At 33.8% G+C, this 24,478-nt stretch overlaps 1 protein-coding gene across 1 annotated transcript in view; it reads left to right on the top strand.

Annotated features, from left to right (window-relative positions):
• Positions 1-20,599, top strand: part of LOC149075106 (sodium/mannose cotransporter SLC5A10-like) — a 39,134-nt gene extending 18,535 nt beyond the window's left edge. The window contains exons 5-15 of the mRNA XM_089245664.1: positions 6,452-6,556; positions 9,428-9,533; positions 10,414-10,494; positions 10,586-10,794; positions 13,316-13,451; positions 13,934-14,041; positions 14,159-14,309; positions 16,971-17,139; positions 17,410-17,625; positions 19,018-19,192; positions 19,529-20,599. Coding sequence (XP_089101790.1) covers positions 6,452-6,556; positions 9,428-9,533; positions 10,414-10,494; positions 10,586-10,794; positions 13,316-13,451; positions 13,934-14,041; positions 14,159-14,309; positions 16,971-17,139; positions 17,410-17,625; positions 19,018-19,192; positions 19,529-19,779 — 1,707 coding nt within the window. The 3' untranslated portion in view covers positions 19,780-20,599. The remainder of the gene's footprint in view (positions 1-6,451; positions 6,557-9,427; positions 9,534-10,413; positions 10,495-10,585; positions 10,795-13,315; positions 13,452-13,933; positions 14,042-14,158; positions 14,310-16,970; positions 17,140-17,409; positions 17,626-19,017; positions 19,193-19,528) is intronic.
• Positions 20,600-24,478: the final 3,879 nt, after the last annotated feature.

The following is a 24,478-nucleotide window of genomic DNA, read 5'->3' as shown; positions in this document are numbered from 1 at the left end:
CTTCAGCCTGTCATTTATAAATAAGTGTCACCATCATCCATCCATCCACTTACGAACATGTTATGCGAGATTTCTTGAGTCCCTCATGCTAGCCTGGGTTCTGAGCAAAGATTAAGTACAGGTTCATTTACTTTTATGATTGTATTTTATTCTACTGTACAACCTCTCGATAATGGGCTCCTTTTAGATTGCATTTCGTGCGCTAATGGAGTGTCCACTATTGGATAGGAAAATACACTAAAGCCTATTGACATAACTTAAATTGTCTGTTAATGGGGAGTGTCCATTACAAGAGGTTGCACTGTATATTTTATATAGAAGTCTCATAGATTTTTTTTCAGAATAATACAATGTATTAACTTACAACACGACACTTTTTCATTGATTTGGGCTGTGAATGCCACTTCCCACACTCGATAGCGTTTTAACAAGTGGGACTCCACCGGATTTTGATTTTGGGATAGGCTGGGGATGCAGGGTAGGAGGATTATGATACATTGTGGGAAAACAAAAAATGTATGCAGAGGAACAATATACACATTGCATAAAATATAGTGCTATACAGTTCAAGATTGGAGTGCACAGTTCAGGAGAAGGAAGCGTGTATGGTAAAATTCAATATGTTCAAGACAATACAATAGAACCCTGCTCATCTGAAAGTCAGTTTAATTCAAATGGCTTTTAAAAAAAAGATGTACTCAAGAAAGTTGAATCAATAACTGAAAAAAAATTAAAAAAAAAAAAGCTCATGAATTCTGCATTGTAGCATGTTACATTTTACATATGAACAATGAATGATCATACTTCATAATGATGAATTATACTAGTTGCCTTGAAGAAATTTTCAGTTTTCATTTGAAGAAGTGACATGTACCTAGCAGAGATGCAGTTCATAGTCATCTCAGAAACATGATGTTTGTAGGGGTTGCGTTATTATGCTGCTACTCCACACATGGAAGGGCAGTTTTGAAACCTACCTCAGCTTCTGAATGAGTCTCTGGTGGTGGAACGTCGTGATGTAACACAGCGATTCTCAAATTTCTGCCATCCATTGCTCCCTTGCTTTGATAATATTTATCCGCGACGCTCCAGGATGGTCTAAGAAAGAACCACTCCAAAGCACTGAATAGGCAATCGTCAATGTTAACAGTGCACCATGACCCCTTGCTCCATTGGCTGAAGCACACGTGTAATTACATTGGAGGGTAAGAAAATCAGTTTAATTTTCCCACAATTGTTTTGGTCATTGTTGAACAGAATTATCTGGTCTATAACTCTTATCCCACCCATAGAGATTACTATTATTAGTTTCAAAAAAGCCATGTTTAAAAGACAAACCCTGGTAAAGCAAACTTTTCACTAATTCGAACAGGTCCAGGTCCCAATTAGTTTGGATTAGCTGGAGTTCTACTGTATAATGAAACAAGGAGTGAGCATGGTGCTAAAAATATATTCTACAAGATGTAAATGACACAGTGTAAAGGCTGGATGGCACAATGCTGGGGATACATACTATGTCACCTTGAACACAGTGCAGCAAATGGGGATGCAACATACGGTGAATGACTCGTTAAGACAAAATGTATGTGCTAACTGAAGTATCCCCTATCTTTGAGGTTTTGGTATATACATTACTCATATTGCACCCAGGGCTCACCAATTTAAATCACTCGGAATTTTTTTTTGTCATTTATTGGTCACAAAATTTAAATTCTATTTTTCCTCCATTGAACTACAATTATATTTAAGTAAAAATAATTTAGAATAGTATTAAAATGTGTTATTGTAATGTGATAAAGTCAAAATTTCTTGATTAAAATAAATACAGACGATCTCTGGTATGAATATAGACTTGAACCTCATCTCCAGATGTAGCGCAAAAATGTAGCTGCTCGTGTATGAAAAACTTGAAGAAAAATATTAAGTGAAATATATAAATTTTTGAGTATATAACTGTTCCAAGTATTTTCAATGCTTCAACAAAGGTCACTCGGTTTACCTAATTTTCTCTATTTTGGGAAAGTAAATTGCCAGAGCTTGAAAAAAAAGTGGGTTTTTTTTTCTCAAATGGAAAAGAAATATGGTACTTATAGCATTAATAAGCATTAAACTCATAGCTAAGACATTTCATGATTTCATCTTTGAAAAAAACATTGTGTCCCAGACATAGCCTTCAGATTAGTGGACGACACATTTTAATTTTACTAAGGGTTGATAAAACAGCAGACTAAAGAGCCATACTTTTGCATCTGCCAAGAGACAATTTTCCATGTCTGTGGGAGAATAAAATGTATGAACAATTATTAAGTAACATCATGTGCTAGTTGGAAATGCAAAATAAATGCATCTCCCAGTTGCGTTTGAAACAATGTTAATTCATTGTCATGTTTTTCAATCATCTCATGCATAAAACCCCCTTTGATTGTGCACTGAGTTAATCTTGAAATCTTGCAAAAATACATAATAATGAATTGCCACAAGGCATTTGTTTCACAAAATAAGATAGCCCTTGTGAATAAAAACACTTTTAGCCACAAGAAAAATATCTATCGCTGAAGTTGATTCAGGCCCCACACAACTACCATGTTGCATTAGCAGATTTTTTATGTTCATATTCTTTACCTGCTCTAATACATAGAGTTTGTATTATTTGTTCAAACATTAATGCTATATTAACTTTGAAATTTTATAGAAAAATTATATGAAAATATACATCGTTAATCTCTGAAGCAGAATATGCCAAAAACTGATGTGCATAGCAGAACACTTTGTGCTGCCTCAGAAACATTTTGGGAAGAATTGTAAGGAGTGAATAGAAAACATTAAATGGAAATGTTTACCATAGAACATTTTCAGTTGGCTACGGGCTTTTTGCAGAACAATGCAAAACATTACATTAAAAGTTCAAGTAGATGCTAAAGATGGTTGTCAGAAAGAACAAAGGGGGTCAGTTATAATTTAGGGTTAGAATTATGCAAGTGGCTATGTCATAGACCAGAGCATCCTTGTTATCCATACTGAGTGACCAAGGGTGCCCAAGTAAGCACCAATTGAAAATACTGGCCTAAAGTTCATGAAAAATTCATGCATCTGTAGTGCAAAATAAATGTCATGTGCTACAAAAACAGCATCTAATTATAGCATGGGTTATTATTCTTCACTAGAAATCAATTTAATATATGTTTCAGAAATACTGAGCCTCTCAACAATGGTAACCTCCCACTGACAGCCCCATTTGCTCAGGGTCCCATTGTTGGGCGGTTTCACTGTATTTGTAAACCAAGTAAATCCTAATTGAAGATTTTTTATTCATGTTGTGTCGTTGAGATCAAACTTGTTCATCAATCAATGTTGGGGGGGGTCTGCTTTTCAATCAGGTAAGTCTAACCACTGTTAGGTATAATGTATATATTATATTATATCCTCTTTTTTGAAATGACAACTGAAGCGGATGCACGAGAGCAAAACTCGATTGATCTGCATTCTTCATTTATAATTATCAAGATTATGTTTCTCTTGAGAGAATTTCAGTTTCAAGAAGCACATCGAACATTGCACAAGATAATAAAGCCAAATGCAGAATGGATTCCACTTTTTCAACGAGTATGGGGATACTAGGATTGCACAAAGAATTGTGGAGGTGATATCAAGTCAAGAACTGGATCAAAGCCATTAAAAAAAAGCATTCTGGTCCATTTGAAGTAGTTGGTCCACAATGTTTTGTCAGGAAACTTGAGAATACGAAAAGCTGTGTGTTTTGATTTAAATGCTTCTATAATATGCTGTATTTTCTCATTTTATTTTTCAGGAATTTCAACAAAGTTTTTAAATTGTTCAAAAGTTTTCTGCTTTTCCTTGTTTTTGTTGCCTTTGTTTTCACAAATTTTATTTCACAAGGAAAAGGCAAAAAATGTGATTTAATTATTTGTTTCTTTATAACATGTTTAAACATATTTCAGTCTGAAATAAAACTTTAAAAAAACTTATGAATATTTATGGTTTTTTTTTATTCAGTTTCAATAACTACATCATTTTCACTTTTGTATGGTTATCTTAAAACTATTTATAATGTTTAAACAATCTTAAATTAATCATGTATTTACAATCTTAGCCTATTGTTATTTAAGCTTTTTTTCTCTTTATCACAGTTATTAAAAAAATCATCACTATCATTTTCTACGATATTGATTTTTAACGAGATAATTTTGTATTTTAAAGCTATATGCTTCTTTTCTTTTGGCTTCTAGTTTGTGTTTGATACACACAAAAATGCATATTTACTTAATTGCGATCTCTTACAGGATGTAAATGAAAAATAAAGAGCAAAATTGAGGTCTTATAATCTGAGTTTCTTCTCTCTCTCACACACTCTCGGTCATGTGGTAAATATAAAATCTTAGATAGATATAAATACCTAAAAGAAAAAAAAATGTTTGCCCTTGATGTGTTTTTTTGCATAAATGGGCGATATGTGTTTGCTTTTTTCTTTGCAGTTGGGTTCATAGGAAAAAGTCATCTGATCCCAACAGTTTTTGGAATATCTTGAAGGTGAACACACTGATAAATCAATCAACATACCAAGCATTTGAATTCAGCCGCAAAAATTCATAAAGGTTATAAATATAAGGTTGAAAGAGTGCCTTGCAGATAATGGTTATAGGTTTTGATTTATAAAAAGTCTTTGAAATTTATCATAAGCTTCATTTCAACGTTATAACCTAACCATTACTAATAAATAAAACTTTGTGAGCTTGGTGATTGATAACTGGCACTGCAGTTTGTAAAAGCGTTGAATATCCTCAATGGAAAATTCAAGTTTTTTTCGAATCGTGTGGTGCTATAATTCTTCAATGTTCATATTTCTGCATTATTTCAGTTATGGTATTGGCTTTTTTGATAACAGTTTAGGACCTCACACTTTTACGAATTTCAGAGCCGTGTGTGTTATCGTGAGTTTCATTTCAAGGCTATGACCTAACTTTTATCAAATGAACACAGTGTTTGTGATCTTATTAATTTACTAACACTATGCTATATATTTATAAAGATATTGAATATGTCTCGTATGTAAAATACTACAAAATACTGGTGCATGTAAATGTTGTGAATCAGTTATGCATAATTGCCAATCATCTTGATAAGTTTGATAAATGTATTTTTTTTACTGGTAATTATACACAACATTCAAGCATTGTTTGGTGAATTTGATAAATGCCAAAAAAAATTATCACTCTTACTGGTGATTATACATAATACTAAAGGTTCATTGTTGTTATAGTTAAGTTATAATTGAAGTTGCTAAATGAGAGTTCATTATATTAGAATGCAATCGTAAAATTTGTTAAATACAAGTTTGTTATATTGAGGTTTGATTTTAGAATCTGTCATTCATTCAACGAAACACAACTCTGGTCTATCGTCGTGGACAATTTACTACTGATTGAATTGTGCCAGGAGTGTGTGTGTATATAAAGGTACCTAACAGTCTGAGTGTGTATCTAGTGTTGTGTTGTGAATTTCCAGTGCTGCCATCTATGCGTAGTGTGTAAAATGAAGTGAATTTAAAATGAACTAGTGAGGGAGGTTCAAATCAGTCAAATAAGAGTAACTTATAGGAGTTATTTCAGAGGGTTTTTGGAAAAATTTATTAAATAATTCATGAGTTCATGGTACCTATTTCTGACTCTGGTTCACAAGTATGGTCATCTAAATAATAAATCTTATCACAGCAATATGATAAATTTATCATATTCGCCAATACGAAATAGTTCTTGTGCAATAATAACCAGCAAATGTAATGAATTTAGTATGATTCATAACGTTCACCAATGACACTTGGTTATTGTGCTAGTAAAAGTGATCAATTTAGGGAAATCCATCTACCTTGCCAAAATGGTCTGTGATCATGCATAATAACCGAGATTTATGACATTTACCATTACATATATATTCCAAATCACACAGACATTGTAATATTTCTAAAATTTCATGCCCCTGAACCCTCCTAGATTTCTCGTATACTTTTGAATGTGCAGACATCTACACATTTTGGTGGTTTTAATATGGTTTCAGTTACATATCTTTGTATATTTTTTTTTCATCAATCTTTGGTTAAAGTGTGGTTATATACACGTCAAGAAGTGTTGTCAGTGTTTTTACACAAAATCCCGCTATTGACAAGTATGTTTTCATACAATTTGAGATATCAAAGTCGACCCATTTTGCAGTTTGTTTCAAGAACCTGTTTTCGTCTTGGTGGCTTCCATTGAATTCTCCTTCATGGGACATTTTTATTTGGTTGCATCAAAATTATAGTTTCCTTTTCTATGATGCAAAAGAAAAAAAGATTCAAATTTTATTTGTTTTTATCTCCTTTGCAAATGTTTATTTTTCCGTTTATTTATAATGAACATTTTCATAATTTCCAAAATAAAATGAAATTTACTTTCAGGTCTGTACCTTGCCGGAATACATGTCGAAACGATTTGGAGGCCGGAGAATAAGGACTTACTTGGCTGTGCTCTCTTTGGTGTTGTATGTTTTTACAAAGATTTCGGTGAGTAGTATATATTCTGTGTATTATTTTCAACAATTTAATTTTGAAATCGGATGGAGTTTTTTAATTATCATCAAGTATTAACTTGTCATATTGGTTATTGTTCATGTAGAATTTGATAAAATTACATTATATGATACATGTATGGTAAGTAGTTCAATTGAGTTTTGAAGCATTTTTTAGTTTTGACATAACTTAGGCCCCTTTCACACGGAGCGGATGCGGGTCCGCATACCCTTTCAAACTAGCGCTGAAGATGCGGACGAATCGCCCGCATCTTTAGTTCGAAATTCGTGCATAAAAACTGTTTTTTCGCAATTTTTGTAATTATTTTCCTCCTTCACCCCTGATTCAGTGCCCATAGGCAGCCTAGAGGCATTCTTTGGTGGTTTTTATCATTGAGCCTAAAGATGCCTCCATTCCGATCCTCACAAGTAGTCGATGGGAGAAAATACCTTAAAATATTTTCAAAAAATTTTGAAAAAAAATCTTTTTTCGGAAAAATATGAAAGAAAAATTCCAAAAACATCCAATGTTCGAAAAATCCAATATAAAAACATTTGATGTTCCAAAAAAAAAAGAAAAAAATTCAGCAAATATCAAAGAATTTGCAAGTATAAAAAAAGGGAGGGGTTGGGACTTTCAAAATGTCTGTGCTTAGAAATATTCACATCACAATTCTGTCTTAGGCCGGGATTACACTATAAAAGTTCTGTAAAAGCTCTTTGATAAAACGTGAAAAATTCAACCATTAAGATCACCGGTTGCATTTGCTTGAATGCAACTGATGCGCCTATTGGTTGAATTTTTCAACTTTTATAAAAGATCTTTTACAAAACTTTATAGTATAATCCCGGCCTCAAGTATGGATTACACTATAAAAATTTTATAATAATTCTTTTAAAAAAGCAACACACTTAGGTTTTGACACATGCGGACGACGTCCAGACCCGCATGAACATTTCCTAGGTGCAGAGATTTTTCGGCTCGTCTGAAAGGCGCAGTATATTCCAATTGTTAAAACTTCTTCCGGACCCGCATCCGCGTCCGCTTCGTGTGAAAGGGCCCTTATTCTAATTTATACATTTTCAAAAACGAAAATAAATTTCTTATTTTTGGCCATTTTTATTTTTGATAATCTCTCCCAACCTCTCTAGTTTATTACTATGACCCACACTTTGGGAACCACTACTTCACTGTATGTGCAAAAGATCACAGCAAACCATCAAAAAGCAATTCCACAGCATATTGTTTCATCGTCTATTCATGATGAAAGCAGTTTAACCCTTTCAGTACCTGATGAAAAAATGAAATAATTATCATAAATTTTTTGGTAGGTCATTTTAGTTCCAATTAAGGCCTAAAAACAAAATTCAAAAAATTATTTACTACACAATAAATAACCTGGTACTTAAAAGTTTTACAAAATAGCAATTCAAATATGCTGAAAAATACATAATGAATGAATGAGTCTATTTTATGATGAAAGAATGCCATAATTTGTTTTATACATTTGTTAAGATAACATTTTGTAAAACCAGTGTTTTACTGCATCGCACATTTGTGTAATGGAGTAAACACTTTTAAGGTGCGAAATGTGTGTTTGTAACTGAATTTTATCAACTAACATATTTAAAAAACTAATGAAACTGAAATTTTATTAACATACATACCCACACATATACAATACAAAAAAACACAAATTAAATACCGCACGGACACATATACAAATATACACAAACAACATACATTGTCCACTTTTGTTGCGCCTAAGGGATTAGTGCGATCCATCCAAGGCAAACTATATAAAATATTTAAAATGGTTCCCCACTTTTGCTATCACCTGGTAATCGTAAAGTACTTATACAGCCTTTATACTCCAAAATACCAAAACTTAACAAGGTATACAAGATATGTTACTGGGATGAAGTACCATCAGATAGTACTGAAAGGGTTAAGGGGTTTAAAAAAAGAATACAAGTTCAACCTTGATAACTTGACATACGGATAACTACTAACCTGGTGACTCGAAATTTATTATTCCCATGATTGGCACAATATTAAATTAGAACTCCACACATGATGACCACATCCCACTTAATCAACTATTATTTATATTGCATTATCACAACTTGTTTTTAGAAATTGCCCATGCGTTGATCAGTTCAAGAGGTTTCACGATATTACTCATGTGTTTCAAAAATCCTATGTTTCATAGCTTCTGCCATTTGTTTGTTGATGTGTCGAATGTTCTCCTCTACACTTTGATACAGGGTCACTTCCCATTATTCCTCTGTTTGTAACCTGAAAACTTAATCTATGGACTACGAAAACCACAAAGTTGTGAATAACTTCTAAAATTTTTGAGCAAGAGACTGGTCAAGAAAGATTGAAGTGTTTTGAGTGAGAGGGGAGAAAAGTTATTTTGGACAATTGCACTGCTTATATTCACAAAATAATAGATGTGTCGGTAATCAAAATATACTTTTACCCACTTAATTCTGGATTATTCTCATTACGGAAACTTTTCATAGAAAATTGCAGATCTATACATTTTATGAATTTGTAGATTATGGAATGTAGAATTGTTTGACAATATACAGGCACATATAACATTCATAAATGATTTTAAAAAATTGTTAAAAGTGAAATGGAATTAAATCTCTTCCTAACTTTACATCCGCTTAAGTTGACATGTTTTTCGATCCCCTTGGGATGTTGACTTATTTAAATTCCACTGTAATAAAGGCTGTAAAAATGAAAGTGCATGTCATTTCTATGGTTCTCTGGAAGTCAAATGCACAGAGTTCCGCAAGATGTATGTATTAGGAAAGTTAACCATTCTTAATTAATTATACTTCGATCTTCTAGGTCAACTTGTTTGCTGGAGCTCTTTTTATACAGCAAGCGCTGGAGTGGGACCTCTACACAGCCATAATCGTTCTGTTGACTATGACTGCCATATGCACAGTGACAGGTAATATTAAAAAGTCTTGGATGTTTTCTTAATAGATTGGTATATAACCTTATAATGTTATCCATATATGAAGAGTGGGACCAGTGTTCTTCAAATAGCACGTATTCAAAGAGACTTCAATCTACCACAGAGAACACCAAGGAGCTTTGAGCTGTTCCATAATTTAGAGGTCTTCAACGTGTGACCCACTGACCTCTCTGGTAATGTGTGTTGTGTAGTAATTGCTTCCTGCAAACCTTGCTAAAATGTTGAACATGGCCCGCCCATGCTGTGCCTGCTGTAATCGATAAAAAGGGGTTCACAGACATGACCGTAACTAGGTTTTTTTGCCCCCTCCCCCATAACTTTACAATTCGATAACTTTATAACTGTTCTTTTAGCTACTACCTAAATCTGCTACCCATTAAATTTCGCAGCCTGGGGCAGTTGTCCCACTCTAGTTCCAGCCCTGCCATAGATAATCCATAGTTTCTGATTTCTACATCCTCCTTACCCCTTCCTTGAAAAATCTCTTATCGGCCATGTCCACAAAGACCACCTTCTGAAAATATCTGGTTCAATCCAGCCATCCAACATTATCTTCCGGGATATTTCATTTCAGGGAGCTTAGGAGATGTAGGTCAGCATAATTTTTTTAGAGGTGTCATGAGTTCGATACCAGATTTCTCTTGCCAGAATCTGTTTTTGACTCATAGATGTAACAAAGGACAATAAGATATCGGATGATTATGGTGGACATAAATGATCAAATGATTATTTTTTTGTAATCAGTTAATTTCAAATTAAATATGTCTTATTTCTGTCATTTGTGATGAAAGTTCATTATATGATTTTTGCTCATCGATTGCTGCTTCCATTTTCATGCACTTTACCGATGCAGGAGGCTTAGCAGCTGTGATTTACACTGATACACTGCAGTGTTTCGTCATGTTGACTGGTGCAAGTATAGTGGCTTTCAAAGGTGGGCTATTTTGTCTCTTAAATAATTATTTTTAACTCTTTCATAACATTGCACACATTATGCCATGATTAAATTTTATGCACACTTTCAGCATTTTATGCAGTTGGTGGATATTCTGGACTACGGGAAAGTTACACTAATGCCATTCCTACACATTTGATAAACAACACTCACTGTGGTATACCAGCTGAAAAGAACTCCTGGAAATTACTTCGTGCCTGGAATGATCCAGACATGCCCTGGTTGGGGTTTTTAATTGGCCAGACAACTGCTTCCATCTGGTATTGGTGCACAGATCAGGTGAACATTACAGAACATTCCTTTAACACATCATCAATTTACTTTATTTAAGAAAACTATCACTTGCATGCAAATTCACATAATGCATAGCAGAAGTTTTCTCGCCCTGTCTAATTAGTTGCACCTCTATAACTCTAAGTTTACTTCAAAATTTTAAAAAATAAATCTCCTGTATTATATATGTCCTATGGATCCAAAACATTTATAAATAGAAAAATATATATAAAATTTTTTCAATAAATCAAAATTACTTTAATTTTTCTGAAGCATTTCAAGGTATTGAAGTTCAACTACTACTTAACCGTACAATGTGCCTTGTAAGCATTTTTCTGGGGAATTCAAATGTAATACCTTACTTAATACTCTAACTTCTTTTGTATAATTTTTAAATTACACATTTAAAGAAAAACAACTAAAATCTGTATTTCTTAGTCTACATTATATACAGCTTTTCTCTCATAGAAGTTGAAATAAAAAAAATTAATATTTTGAAAATAATGCACAAAATAATTTTTTTTATTTATAACTACAAAAAAAAAATTTCCATGTTCTTAAGGAAATTTTTATGGTTTTAGGGTGTGTTAGGGCTGCTGATTCCAAATCTGGCATTGGTTTTGTCAGGTTGGCTCTTAGTTTTTTAAGATAAAGTAAAAATTAAATTTCTCAATGGTAAGCCACATGCAAATCCCATTGTTGAGAGCATTACCCCGAAAACTAGAGCCAATTTGGCAAAACCAATGCTAAATTCGTAATCAGCACCCTAAAATGACTAAAGTCGCTGAAATATCTTTGCCAATGATTTATGTTTATTTATAATGCAGAGATTCAATGTGATTTGTATGCTGCTTATGGTATTACCATTGAAATATAATTTTCTTTTTTTAAAAAGTAGAGCCAATCTGACAAAACCAATGCCAGATTCAGTGTTTAGCATAAAATCGGTGTTGAGCAGTGTAATAGAATGCACGAAGATATGAATGGAAGAATAGATGTAGAAAAGAAACCTGACCAATGACCTTAGTGTAAAAAGATCAGTGATTTACATATGTTGCTGCTGTTACGAACCATGGAGTTAGTTCAGACACGTGGTGTGTGTGATCAGACTCCTCAGCATTTAACTTTTTTTTGCCCGTGGCCCCCTTTGAACCATATTTTTTTCTCGTGGCTCCCCTGTCTTACCCAGAGTCTTCGACCCTCATGTAGAAGCAAGATCTTTTATACGTATTGAATTGATTTTTTCAGTGAATTTATACTGAATGGAAATTTTGCAAATAAGATTGTCCTCCAGACCACTGGCCTAGAATTTCTTGAGCTCCTCGCTAATCCAAGTTCTATTCAGGACCGTCTCAACGTCATGGGCCCCCTAGGCAGTGATGCTATGGTAGTCCCATACTTATCCAGAAATAAACAGCTTACATATTTCCTACTTATTTTCAAAATTTATTGTACTATACAAAATATAAGGTGGGATCACTTATGGACATGAGACCCTCGGGCATGACCCCTCACAAGAGTGGGGCACCCGCTGCAAAATGTATGGCCAGGGTGGGTCCATGCCCTAAGACTGCCCTGGTTTTGTGGGTGGTTTTGTTGGATTTTGTAAGTGTATAGTCACTAGAAAAATATGTATAAACATTATATATTTCTTCACACCTTAATTTTTTTTTCTCAGCTCTCTGCAACCCTCCAAACCACCTGTCATGTTCCCCCTTCTAAATTTTCTTCTGTGGCTCTCTTGAAGTACCCTATGGGGGCCATATGGCCCCCGGTTGAGAACCACTACTATAGATCATAGCTCTCCAAGCTGGTCTGTCATTCACAGCATGTCTCAGTTGTGCTATCTTCATTCCAGTGCTTTACAATACCTCCATTCATTTGGTGCTCGGTCTGCCTCTTCCTCTTTTTCCTTCCATTCTTCCAAGCATTATAATTTTTTATAATGAGCCTTCTGTACGTATTATATGACAAGAGTAAGATAGTTTCTGTTTTGTGACTTTTGCTTCTAAAGAATAGTCAGTTTTAACTTCGATAACCAATTTATTTGACCTTTTAGCTGTCCATGGAACTCTAAACATCTTTTTCCAGCATATAAAGTTCAAAAGAATCAATTATTTTTTATCTGCTTTCCGTAGTGTCCAGCTCTCACATCCATGTATTATGACAGGAAAGATCAACACATTTATAATCCTAATTTTTGTCTTCATTGAGATATCTTTATCTTTCATTATTATATTAAGCTATCTCATGGCTGTTTTACCCAGAACTACTGGTCTTTTTAATTTTTGATTCTTTAATTCATAGGATTTAAAAACATTTTTTTTTTTGCTTGGATATTGCCAAGTTTAATTTCTTTGACATTGAGAACTCAAAATGAAAAGCAAAATGATTGATTCTTTTTTTTTTTTTTTTTTTTTTTTGAGATTTAAAACAAATTTTCTTCACCACTGTAACTAATTCTAAAATAATTTTAATTAAATCCTACATTTATTCTGTGCTTTTTTTTTTTTTTCCAAATCTTTAGATGATGGTTCAAAGACTTCTTGCAGCTAAATCTTTGTCTCATGCTCAAGGTGGCACTCTATTTGCTGGATTCATGAAGATCTTGCCACTTTTCCTGATCGTCATGCCTGGAATGATTAGTCGAGTATTATACACAGGTGAATTACTATCTTTGCAATATGATGTTTCAATCCTGAAAGCCAAAGCCTGAATAATTTTAAAAATTTTGGAAGCTTCAAATAATTCTTTTCCGTACATGAACTGAAAGAAAAATCAGGTTTTCCCCACCTATATTTCATCTGTGCAAAAGTTATCTCTTAAGTATTCTATTTTAATGCTTCGATATTGGCTGAACTGTTTGAACTGAAAAAAAATATATAAAAAATTGTTTTTTTCTGAATTTAACACTGATGCTATTACCCACTAAATATGTAATTTATGCAATGGAGGTAAATTAAAATAATCTGACTGACCCCGTACTAAGTGCATGTTGATCCCTGGGACCACGGAAACACTGGCTTGAGGCAAGATTGGCAAAAAAAATCTTAGCTCATTGTGCTTAAAGAGAATAATTTATTAAATAGCTTGCTGTCAAATTACATTAACTGTTTTTTTTTTTCTAAATCTGTGTCTTTCTCAGAGGAAGTTGGTTGTGTTGTTCCAGATTTGTGTGAAAAATACTGTGGAAATCCAGCTGGATGTTCTAACATCGCTTACCCAAAGCTTGTTTTAGGACTCATGCCAACTGGTCAGTAAAGTTACAATAAACAATAATGAAATTTGTTTTATTTCTTTCGCAATTGACATTTAAATGTAGTGGCCATGGTATGCTGATGATTCTTATCAAAAGCAAATTCATGCTCAGGTCTTCGAGGCTTGATGATGGCTGTCATGTTGGCTGCTCTCATGAGTGATCTGACATCGGTTTACAACAGTGCCAGCACCCTGTTCACCATGGATATCTGGCCACAAATAAGGAAAAAAGCTACGGTGTGGGAACTTATGGTTGTCGGAAGGTAAACTAACTTGTTATAAATATTTGTCAGAGAGATCATGTTGTCGAAAACGTTCATTGTAGTTTCTTAAAATTTTGAGTATTCACTGCTTGTGACCAAAGAAAAAGTTGCCCTTTAATAATAATTTTTTTTTCTTTTTTTGGGTCACCTTAAACAAAAATTAACCATACTTTATATAGTCAAGGCATTGATTTTATGAGGTCATACAATATCTCGAGGCATAGACGGGGGGGGGGGGGCATAGGAAGCTTGAGTCTTCCCCCAAAGCTGACCAGAAATTTAAAAAAAAATTTAAAGTTTCTGTGAAAAAATTAAAATATTGAAAGAAAATACCTTTCTATATATTATTTTTAACCAATTTCTGTTAATTTAAATGCATTTTAAAGGATGGTAACTCCTAATTTATGGGGAAGAAATTTTTTGTCTCCCTTTCCCCCCCCCCTCTCTCTAAAGGTTGATCCCTCATACGTTCTTAATTTCAACACTTATTTTTAGTTGAAATTTGTATCGGTGTTTTGCCAGTGGTGGATCCAGGATTTGCCAAATGACTCCGGCATGGCTATGATAAGTTTCATAGGTTCTTGATTGTCATCCATCAAGCGCTCCTTTGATCCAATCAAAGTGTTTGAATGATGACTCAATGTGAACTGATTTCCCTGTTACAAAGTCTCTGTGAAAAGTGTTGAAAAGTACATACAAAGGTACAAATTTTTCAATACTCACACTTCATTGTTTGAAAAAGGGATGGCAGCACTAATAATTCATGCCCAACACTAGATATGTATGTATCTAATACGTTAGGTACACATCCAGCACAACTCATTTGTTTAAGCAGTATTTTTTTTTCAACTCTTTTAACCTGCAGAACACTTGAACCCATAGTTAAACCTCAGCAGCATACTTACATTGAGATTTCTAAAAAAGTTCAGTTTTAATGATTTAATTTTTAAACAATTAATTGAGATTACACCTTTTTTTTTTTTTGTAATTAAGATTTTTAAAAAATTTTGAAACAAAGCTTAGATTTGGGTTGGGGCATATGATATAAACGCACAAGGATTAAATAGCACTTACAATAAAATTACTAATAACAAGTACTAACTCAAACAACAATATAACAATGTCGGACACTAAACATAAGGCAAATCTGTATATATAGTTATAACATTTGTAACAGCAAATAATATAAGGCTAACCATGAAAAGCAATAGAACATTTACTCGATATTAGGAATATTTATCAAGTACCACGAGTCAATAAAACATTATTTAAAGAGTTTCTGTTACTATGTGAAAGAGGCCTAAAACCCCCAATATATCTCTAGATGTTATGTAGATGGTGGCAAATATTGGGGATTGGGTTCGTTGGCCGGATACAAATTAATGCCTATACACAAATGTCAAGTTAAGAATGGATAAAATATTGTGCTTTTTTGAAAAATGTTCAGAATCCTTAGGTGAGTTATCAAACTCAATGTAATTATAAATGACATAGAAAACGTCTTGTGTCACTTCATTGTTTAGAGTGGTCGATAAAGTTTAAAAAATGTTCGACTATATCTTTTTCAAACAGAGTTATTAAACACTAAAAGTTACATTGTTTTACCATATTGCTTACATGTTTTTTGTCCTCTCAGATGAGATAGGACTTGGAAATGTGTGTCTGCATTTTCAGTTAGATACTTAATACACGATATCATAAAGGACGTAATTTAGATTTTTTTTCACTTACTGCTATAAAATTTTAACTAATTATGTTTTGGACTTCATTAGAAATTAATGTGGTTAATGTCATATGAACTTTGTCATGACACACCTATGACCCCTTTACGGCACACTGGTTCAAAAACGAGGCTGTAAGGCATTACTTATAGAGATGGACCAGAGTTGGTGCTCAGTTTGAAAGAATGATGACTCATGCTCTTTCAACAAGTTTTTCAGTTTGAGACAAATATGTTTTGACATTGTCATTCTGAGACATGCCATCACCTTCAGAGAATGAGATAGTAGAGCCTATAATGAAACGGAACGTTAAGAAACTGAAATAATATCACATTTTAGACTGGTTTTCATTTCATAAAGGTCTACATTAAGGCATCTATCATCAATGGGACTATATCGGCAAGACAAATCCCAGATGCCAATTCACCAATGCGATTAAAAAATTTGGTATTGGTGCCTAAAATTTTTGTTGCGTAACTAAATTGCATGCCAGAGCTGCACAAAATGTTTAGAATTTATAGCAGCATATCTGCCAATATGAAAAAGGCTCACTATGCCCTGAAAAAGTCAAAAGAAGCATTATTTTTCAACCTTTTCCTTTGGATAAAAAAATTTTTTTTGGCTCCTAAAAATTTTCATTTTTCATCTATGATTAGCAGTATGGATCGTATGATCCCTTGGTGATTTTATGTGTTCTCAGAGATGTATATGATATATGAATGAAAAAATAGATTAATTTCATTATGTCAGTACCTACCGCACGCTTCAAGGCACAAAAAGTGTATTCACATCAAAACTTGCAGCAATGTATGACACAGCCTACCTCAATTTTTTCCCTCTAATTTTCCATGCAGGTGAATTTGATTCTTTCTAATTTGAAGTTTGGTAATTTTTTTGTGGCTGTACCTCTCCTTATGGTCGTAACACTTTTTTTTTTCAGGGTATTTGTTCTAGCCATGGTTATAGTCAGCATAGCTTGGATACCAGTCATTCAAAGTCTCCAGGGTGGTCAACTATTCATTTACATCCAGTCTGTTTCGGCTTATTTGGCTCCACCCATTGCTGCTGTATATCTGTTGGCAGTGTTATGGAAGCGAATGAATGAGCAGGTGGGTATATCTTTCATTGTGAACTCTAACAATATTTTTCAATCAACACTTTCAATCTCTCGAGATTAATCAATCTTAGCCAATATATATTTTTTGCAAATGATAAGCATTTAATTAATATTGAAAAAGAAAAGCCTATAACAACGCTGACATGCTGTCACTGAGTGGCAGGTGAATTTTCTCCCTGCTTTGATATTGCTGTTTAATTGATGAGATACATGATCATTTAGTAAAAATCTCGAAAAACTGCAATGGTTTTTCATATTACAGGGTACATTCTGGTCCATGATGCTCGGCTTCATCGTTGGTGTTTGCAGGATGATTTTGGATTTTTCCTATCCAAAACCTGGCTGCAGTGAAGTTGATACAAGGCCAGTTATCATTCGAGAAGTGCATTATATGTATTTCGCCTTCTTACTATTTGGAATCACCATGATTTCTGCCATCATAATATCACTGATGACGGAAAAGCCTGAATCTTACAGAGTATGAAATTTATATTTATTATTTTGTATTGTTATCATTTTTCATAATTCAAAGTATAAACATGGTTTGTTTTTGAAACTTGAAATGAAAAAAAAATCTAGTCATTTCAATTACAGTTCATGAAATGCACACGTTTGGAAGCTGAATTTCGCAGTATGGCTGAAATTTGCATTTTAGTATACATTCATGGAGACGCATACAAATTATGTATAACATTATTCTGCAGACCTAGAAAAATATCATTCCGGAACATATTTGCTCGCGTTGCTAAAGCAATACCAATCATTTGAATGGTATTGCTCAGCAATTTTTTATTTTTGATTGTCATGGGCAGGGCTGTCTTTAGAGCGTCATGGGCTCCAGGCCAAGTAATTTTTCTTAGATCCCACCTGACAAATTCTCGAAAATTTTAACTGGATCTCATTTTTGTGAGGTGCCCGGGTGGGTCCATGCATTAAGACGGCACTGGTCTTGGGGCAGACATGGTACCCCTATACCCCCTCCTGCGTAGGTTTGTTACATTTTACTGTGGTAAAAATCTTACCACTACTGCAAAAGTAGGTTGAAGAACGGGTTATCGCTGAAATCAAATAGATTCGAAATAAAAAAACAGGACACTCTACTTCAAAAAAGGACGTATGGTCAGTGGAAAATATATGTAAATATCGTGGCCTGTACAGAGAAGTGACTGAGCAACACCAATCATTTTTGACTTCTGGCGTCCCTCATTGTAAGGATTTTTATATCGAGAGACATATCATTACACATACACCAAATTTAAGCATTTGTTGGCATCTTTTTTAAATCGGCGTTGTTATTAGATAATGTATTTATGAACATTTATTGACAATTGTGAAAGTCATAATTTGTTAATTGATAAAACTTGGGTGTGTTTCGATGTGTTTCCTGCAAATATGTTTATTATAACCTACACTTTTTTTGTCTTATACTGCAATAGCTGCATCCTCATTAACACTTTCATTTGCATATGGGGGCAAAATACTGGTGTCACTAGATGCCCTCTGAAGAAAAAAATCTAGAAAGGTGTTTATAAATGTGCTGGAAGCAATTCTGAGTGAAATCTAATGTATTGTTGCAGCGATTTCAGTGTCTTCTGAAAGGGTGTATTACATCGAAATGCTACATATGCATGTGTGTGTACCTTTCAAATTAGCTGGGAGTGATTGAGTTGTTGAAATTAATGTATTCTTAGATTGTTGTTGGCCTTGTCACATCCTGTAACAATGTTCTTTTTTTAATGGGGAAGACAATTGTTTTCTTCATTTTCATGATTTTCTTCAAATGTTTGTGATAGTTTTTGCTTGTGTATATATATCTGCATTTTTGTGTTCTTGATACACACCTAACGATTGTTAAAAAAAATTTCTGCAGCTGATTCGAACGACATTTTGGACACGGTATGATTCGACTGCGAGAGATGATGACAAAGAAAATCTGCAAATGAAACGAGCCAGTGAACTCAGAAGGCAAGAAGAAAAATCGGAGGAAAGTGATGAGGAGGAGGAGGAAGAAACAGATACGCTAAAAAAATTTAATCATGAAACAGGTAAAAAAAAAATTAATCATAGATAATCTAAAAATACCAAAATATGTTCATTTATATATATTTTTGTGATAAAATATGTTCAGTTCTGCCTAGTGTAAGAAAATTCCTTGTGACTCAGTGCCATCCTCTGTTTGTTATTCATACTTTTTATTAAATCAGTTGTTGAATGAAATTTTATAAATGAATAGATACATCAATGAACAACAATATATGGAGAATATTTCTGTTTTTTACTAAATCTTCATTTTTGTAATGTGAATGTGTTTACGTTTGGTTTTTGAACATTCTCTCTGTATTTCTAATCTGGTTTTTCCCTAACTGTTTTGGTTCCCGTAGATGTTGAGAAACAGAAAAATCGCAGAGCTCCACCTCATATCTGTCTGGTGTTTTTGAAGAGAGGTTGCAACTGGTTCTGCGGCTTCAACCGACGTAGCGGTGATCAGAAGGATGAAGTCATCCAGGAACACCTCAACAATGCTGCTGATCTCAGGCAGACAAAAACTCAAAAAACAGTTCTCACCTCGCTTCTGGTCGTGGCGTTGTGTGTCCCAGTGATCGTTATCTGGTTTTTCTCACAAGATAGATAAAGCCTTTCGATGATGTAAATGGTCAATCTATTAGTCCTATGCTGTTATTGGAAGTAGTATTAGTATTTCAGTTGAATGGAGTACTATTTTATTAGCTCATGGGTCCTAAATGCAGGGGACCCTTTGACAAAATCTGTTTTGTTTTCCTGCTGCCACTTTGTCTTGTGTAATTGGTTTTCTTTGAATAAGATCAAGTACGACCTTCTAGTTATTTTACACGTTTAGATTTGATATTTGAAATCAATCGACAAATGGTATTTTAGTCTTCTACACTGAAATGTTTGTTTGTAAAATGTAAATTTCACTCAACTGATGTACATAGCTTTCTTTTTTTACCCGATATTTGGAAAAAACATGCATAGTTTTTTTTTTACATGTCAGTGCCTACCGAGAAATATTTGTATCACCTGCAACAGATAAAAGTATACAGAGAAATAGTCTCAGTATAATTGTATTAAAAGGATCTTTTTTAAATTGTTTTTTCCATGTCGGAAAAAGGCTTTTGCCATCCCCCAAACAAGAATGTATCAATTTCTGACAGGCGGTAATGTATTTTCCTATACATTTATTTTTATTGCAGAGCGCAAATGTTTGTAATGATAATTTTTTTTTTTTCTAGAGCACCTTCTTGTAACGGGTGAGAGTTTTGTTACTACTTTTCAGTATTAGATTTTGGATAAAGTATTTGCTGCATGAATCGATGCGCAGATATTGTTTTTTTTTAAATATAAGTGTTGTATATTTTATATCTGTTTTTTTGTTGTCCGATACACTTGTGGTATTTTCTGAGTAAAATAAATATTATTCCTAATGATGAGACAGAAAAATGATCAGAGCTAATAATTCATAGTGTCTTTCGAGTAGTTAAGGTTGCAAATTTTCCTAATGTTTGACATTTTCAGTGATGATGTCAAACTTTTACTCTGAATCATGAATGTTTTTTTGAAACTTTTTTTCACTACCATGAGCTTAACTGGTTTGTTTTTTGGTTCTCTGGGAGAGTAATTCAGATTTTTTTTTATATGCCCGGGTTTTATTTCCACAAGCAAATTCAACGATTTTTATTTTCTGGAGAATTTTGAAAGGCTCGTTTTTTCCGTTGTTTTTGATGCATTTTATATTGAAGGGGAAGAAAAATCACCATCTTCAGGGCTTCCCGCTGAAAAAATTAGATAAAGTAGGACAAGTGGGAGGTTATACCCCCTCCCCAAGACAACACAAACTTTGCCCTTTGAGAGAAAAAAATCCCTCATGGTTTTTATAAATTTGGAAAAAAAATAGCACTATTTCAGCCAATTTCTTTATAAGATTGACTTGAGCCAAAGCGAAATGACAGGAATGACTTGATAACAAAAAAAATTTTAGGCCACAACATATTATGAGCAACTACAGATAATTCTTTTCTGACTCTCCTCACAATATATATTAAATTCTTTTTTTTTTCTTTTTCTTGGAGTCTTCCACGGTCCGAATTGTCAACCATCTTTGACAATCCATAGCAAATTATGAAGACATGCAAGTTTTTTTTAAGGATGACAGTCGTTCGAGATGACTTCCAGTAGTACAGTGCAAAACGTGTGGGGCCTAAATTACAGCTCCAAATGTAAATAATAGAAGCGGAAGGTTTTACTGTGCTGTCCATCTTTTTTGAAGGGATTTGTTTACATTTCCCTGTTCAATGCCAGCATAATCGTTTTTGACAAATAAAGCACTTTCATTTCTAGCTTGCTTGCAGAGCTTTGTAAACATTGTTTACACGTCTGTATGTCCTAAAAATACAGAAGAACGAATGAATACTATTGATTTAGCATCATAATTCATTAAACCTAGAATAAGCTTATACATCCAACTGGTTTTGTTATTCAAACTGTTGTCACCTATACACAAAATGTGCAAAGTTTTTAATGACTACACACACACACACAGAACATTAACACAAGTTTTTGAACTCTCAAATTAAACAAAGGAAATTCTATGGCCCACATACATCACCCCTTAAATAGCCTGAAAAACTATGCAACTCCGGCTTTGGCAGAATAATTAATTGCAATCTATTACATTTGTATTATTTGGCAATATTTGGACGATTCCCTTTTCATTTAAATGTATTTTGTTGGAAAATTTGATTAGAAAAAGTAGGAAAATTTCCCATTTCACCAAAAAAGTAGGTCAATTGGGAGCCCTGCCTTTTCTATTGTTTTATGCCGCCTTCAAAGATGTTTGTTGTCTTGAGCATGTAGTCTGTGTTTCAATTGGAAGTGCTTTAAAATTTTTGTCATAAAGAGAAATTTGAAGAGCGGCATATGCTATATTTTTTTAAGTGGTAATGAATATATGGCCATTTGACAAATTTTTTGTGATGCATTATTTGAATAACGTAAATGATGTAATGTTGAAATGTGTATATAGTGTATAGCAAGCTAATTTGCTTTTTAGTTCCTTGATTGGATAAATGAGCATTGTCAAATGTTTGATACAGTGGATGCTCGATATAATGATTCCCCCCTCCCCATCCTGTTGGAAATGGGTGCTGTATCGGGAGAGTCGTAAATCAAAAGTGAAACATGTATGATACTTCTGTGAACACATTTAGGGCATATCCTACAGGTCCTTGTAATGAAATGGCCACTATAACAGGTTATAGTTAATATTGTTATAACGAGTGTCGACTGTTAGCCAAACAGCTGATACAGTTTTGAGTAACAAATTTGTTCATCTTTCTCCTTTTTGATTAGTGTTAAAAAATATATTTTTTAAGTATCATAAGGTGCACGAACAAAGCCCCAAACTCTATCCTGATTTTGTTCATTGGTCAAGTTGTATCACTATGATTAGTTGCATCAGTAAATGGTTACTCTTCCAGATGGTATTGTATTTGAATTGTTAAAAGCATTGCTTATTAAATTGTGTATAGAGAAGTCAATTTTTCTAGCAATTTTTTTATAGACATCTCGAGTATTTGTTTTTTTCAAATTTTTTTTCTTTCTGGGATTACTTTAATCCAATGCCATATGAAGTGGTGCTTCATTTCTCCACCATTGAATTTTAACAATTATTGGAAATTTTTCTTATCTTTAGAACTTTTTTATTGGCAACAAAATTGGCAGTGTCTTGTATTTTCTCGTGTTTAGGGTTCCAATTCACCATATTTTTCTTCATGAAATATGACCAACTTAATTGAGACTAATTGATCTGTATGCTGAACTGTGGTTGGTTTTTTTTTTTGAGAGAGAGAGAGATCACAGAAAATTGAGATCCTAAATATACGGGAACTCCGTGCCAATTGTCGCCAAAAATGATAAGAAACGTGAAGTTGCCATTCACAGAAAATGAAGTATTACTGTGAATTGCAGTGAATCAAAATGAACTCAATGAATAAAACATGAAACACTACAAATATGTGAGAATAATAAACATTTAGAAGTTTAGAAAATTGTCATCCTTGATTTCAATCTTTGAATTCAAGTAAGCAGCATTGAAAACATATTAGTTATTGGCAGATATCACTAAAAATCGCCGTAGGTAAATTCTCCAAAGAGTAAATCATTCGTCAGAACAGGCCGCAACTAGGGGGGAAAGCAGGCAGATCTCGTGCCCAGGACCAGAGGAGGCTCAAACTTTATTCTCAAACCTCTCCAGCATTACAAGGAGGTGCCAAAATGTGCACTTGTGCCAGATGACCAATTGACAGATGAAATATTTAACCAATGGAGCGCATATATATGCTGAATGGTTGAATATATTCTAGAAACCTTGGCTGGACAGTACAGTGCAATGACCGGTGACAACAATCAGCTAGTAATTGCTCGTAAATGATGTCGGGACTTACTAGCTGATTGTCTCCATACCGAATGGTGAATATATTTAGAGAAAGATGTACTTCCTCTTCACACGTGTTAATACAAGGTATACAGAAAATTTGTATTTTCTACAAAAATACATTTTGTAGAGATACTGATTTTTGGAAAAATTTCATCGCTGCCGCAACTCGAATGCGGGTCCCTCGAATGTCCGACTGCTCTACCAATATATTCCATCTGTCACTATAGCTTATAGTTGTAGAACAGTGGTTCTCAACCTACAAAATTTTTCTGTACACCTAGTATAAACAAGTGTAGAGTACGTCTTTCCCTAAATATATTTAGTATGGTAACCACGCGTAAAATAATAAACTATGTGATGAGAGACTTTGTTCAAGCATTTCTATTCAATTTTTCATCTTTGGACATAAGGTGGTGGGGGGGAAAAGTGTAAGGACAACCATAAAAAAATCACTCTCTCTCGAAAACCTGTTGATGTAAGTACATGAAAATTCACACATTTCCCAGTGGGAAAAAAGTTGATGGGTTCTAACCAGGGGGCGTCTTAAGGGCTTCGTGGACCACCGGGCAGGTCCGGCATGAGGCGGCCGCCTAGGACGGCGTGATTACAGAGGGCGGCATTTTTATGGCAGATTTATTATGACTGTTTTCACACTCTGAAATTTTTACACCAAATTTTGAAGGAAAAGCGCGAGTGGATAAATAAGAGCAGTAAATGAGTTTTCAGTGTTGAAATGCCCTATTCACAGCTCTCTGCTATTCAATGCTTAATTCATCTCGACACACCTGTCTTGCATTTCCAAAAAGTGTCACCTATCACTGGAGAAGCTAGTTCCTGAAAAAAAAAAGGTTTTTTTTGTTAAAGACCTTTTCACTCT

The sequence above is a fragment of the Pholcus phalangioides genome, unplaced genomic scaffold, assembly GCF_987345545.1.
Source record: "Pholcus phalangioides strain wild (caught in Gottingen) unplaced genomic scaffold, Ppha-v1.0 ptg000016l_1, whole genome shotgun sequence".
In the NCBI taxonomy this organism is placed as follows: Eukaryota; Metazoa; Arthropoda; class Arachnida; order Araneae; family Pholcidae; genus Pholcus; species Pholcus phalangioides.
The sequence above is the reverse complement of the archived record's forward strand: the minus strand, read 5'-3'. Positions and strand labels throughout refer to the sequence as shown.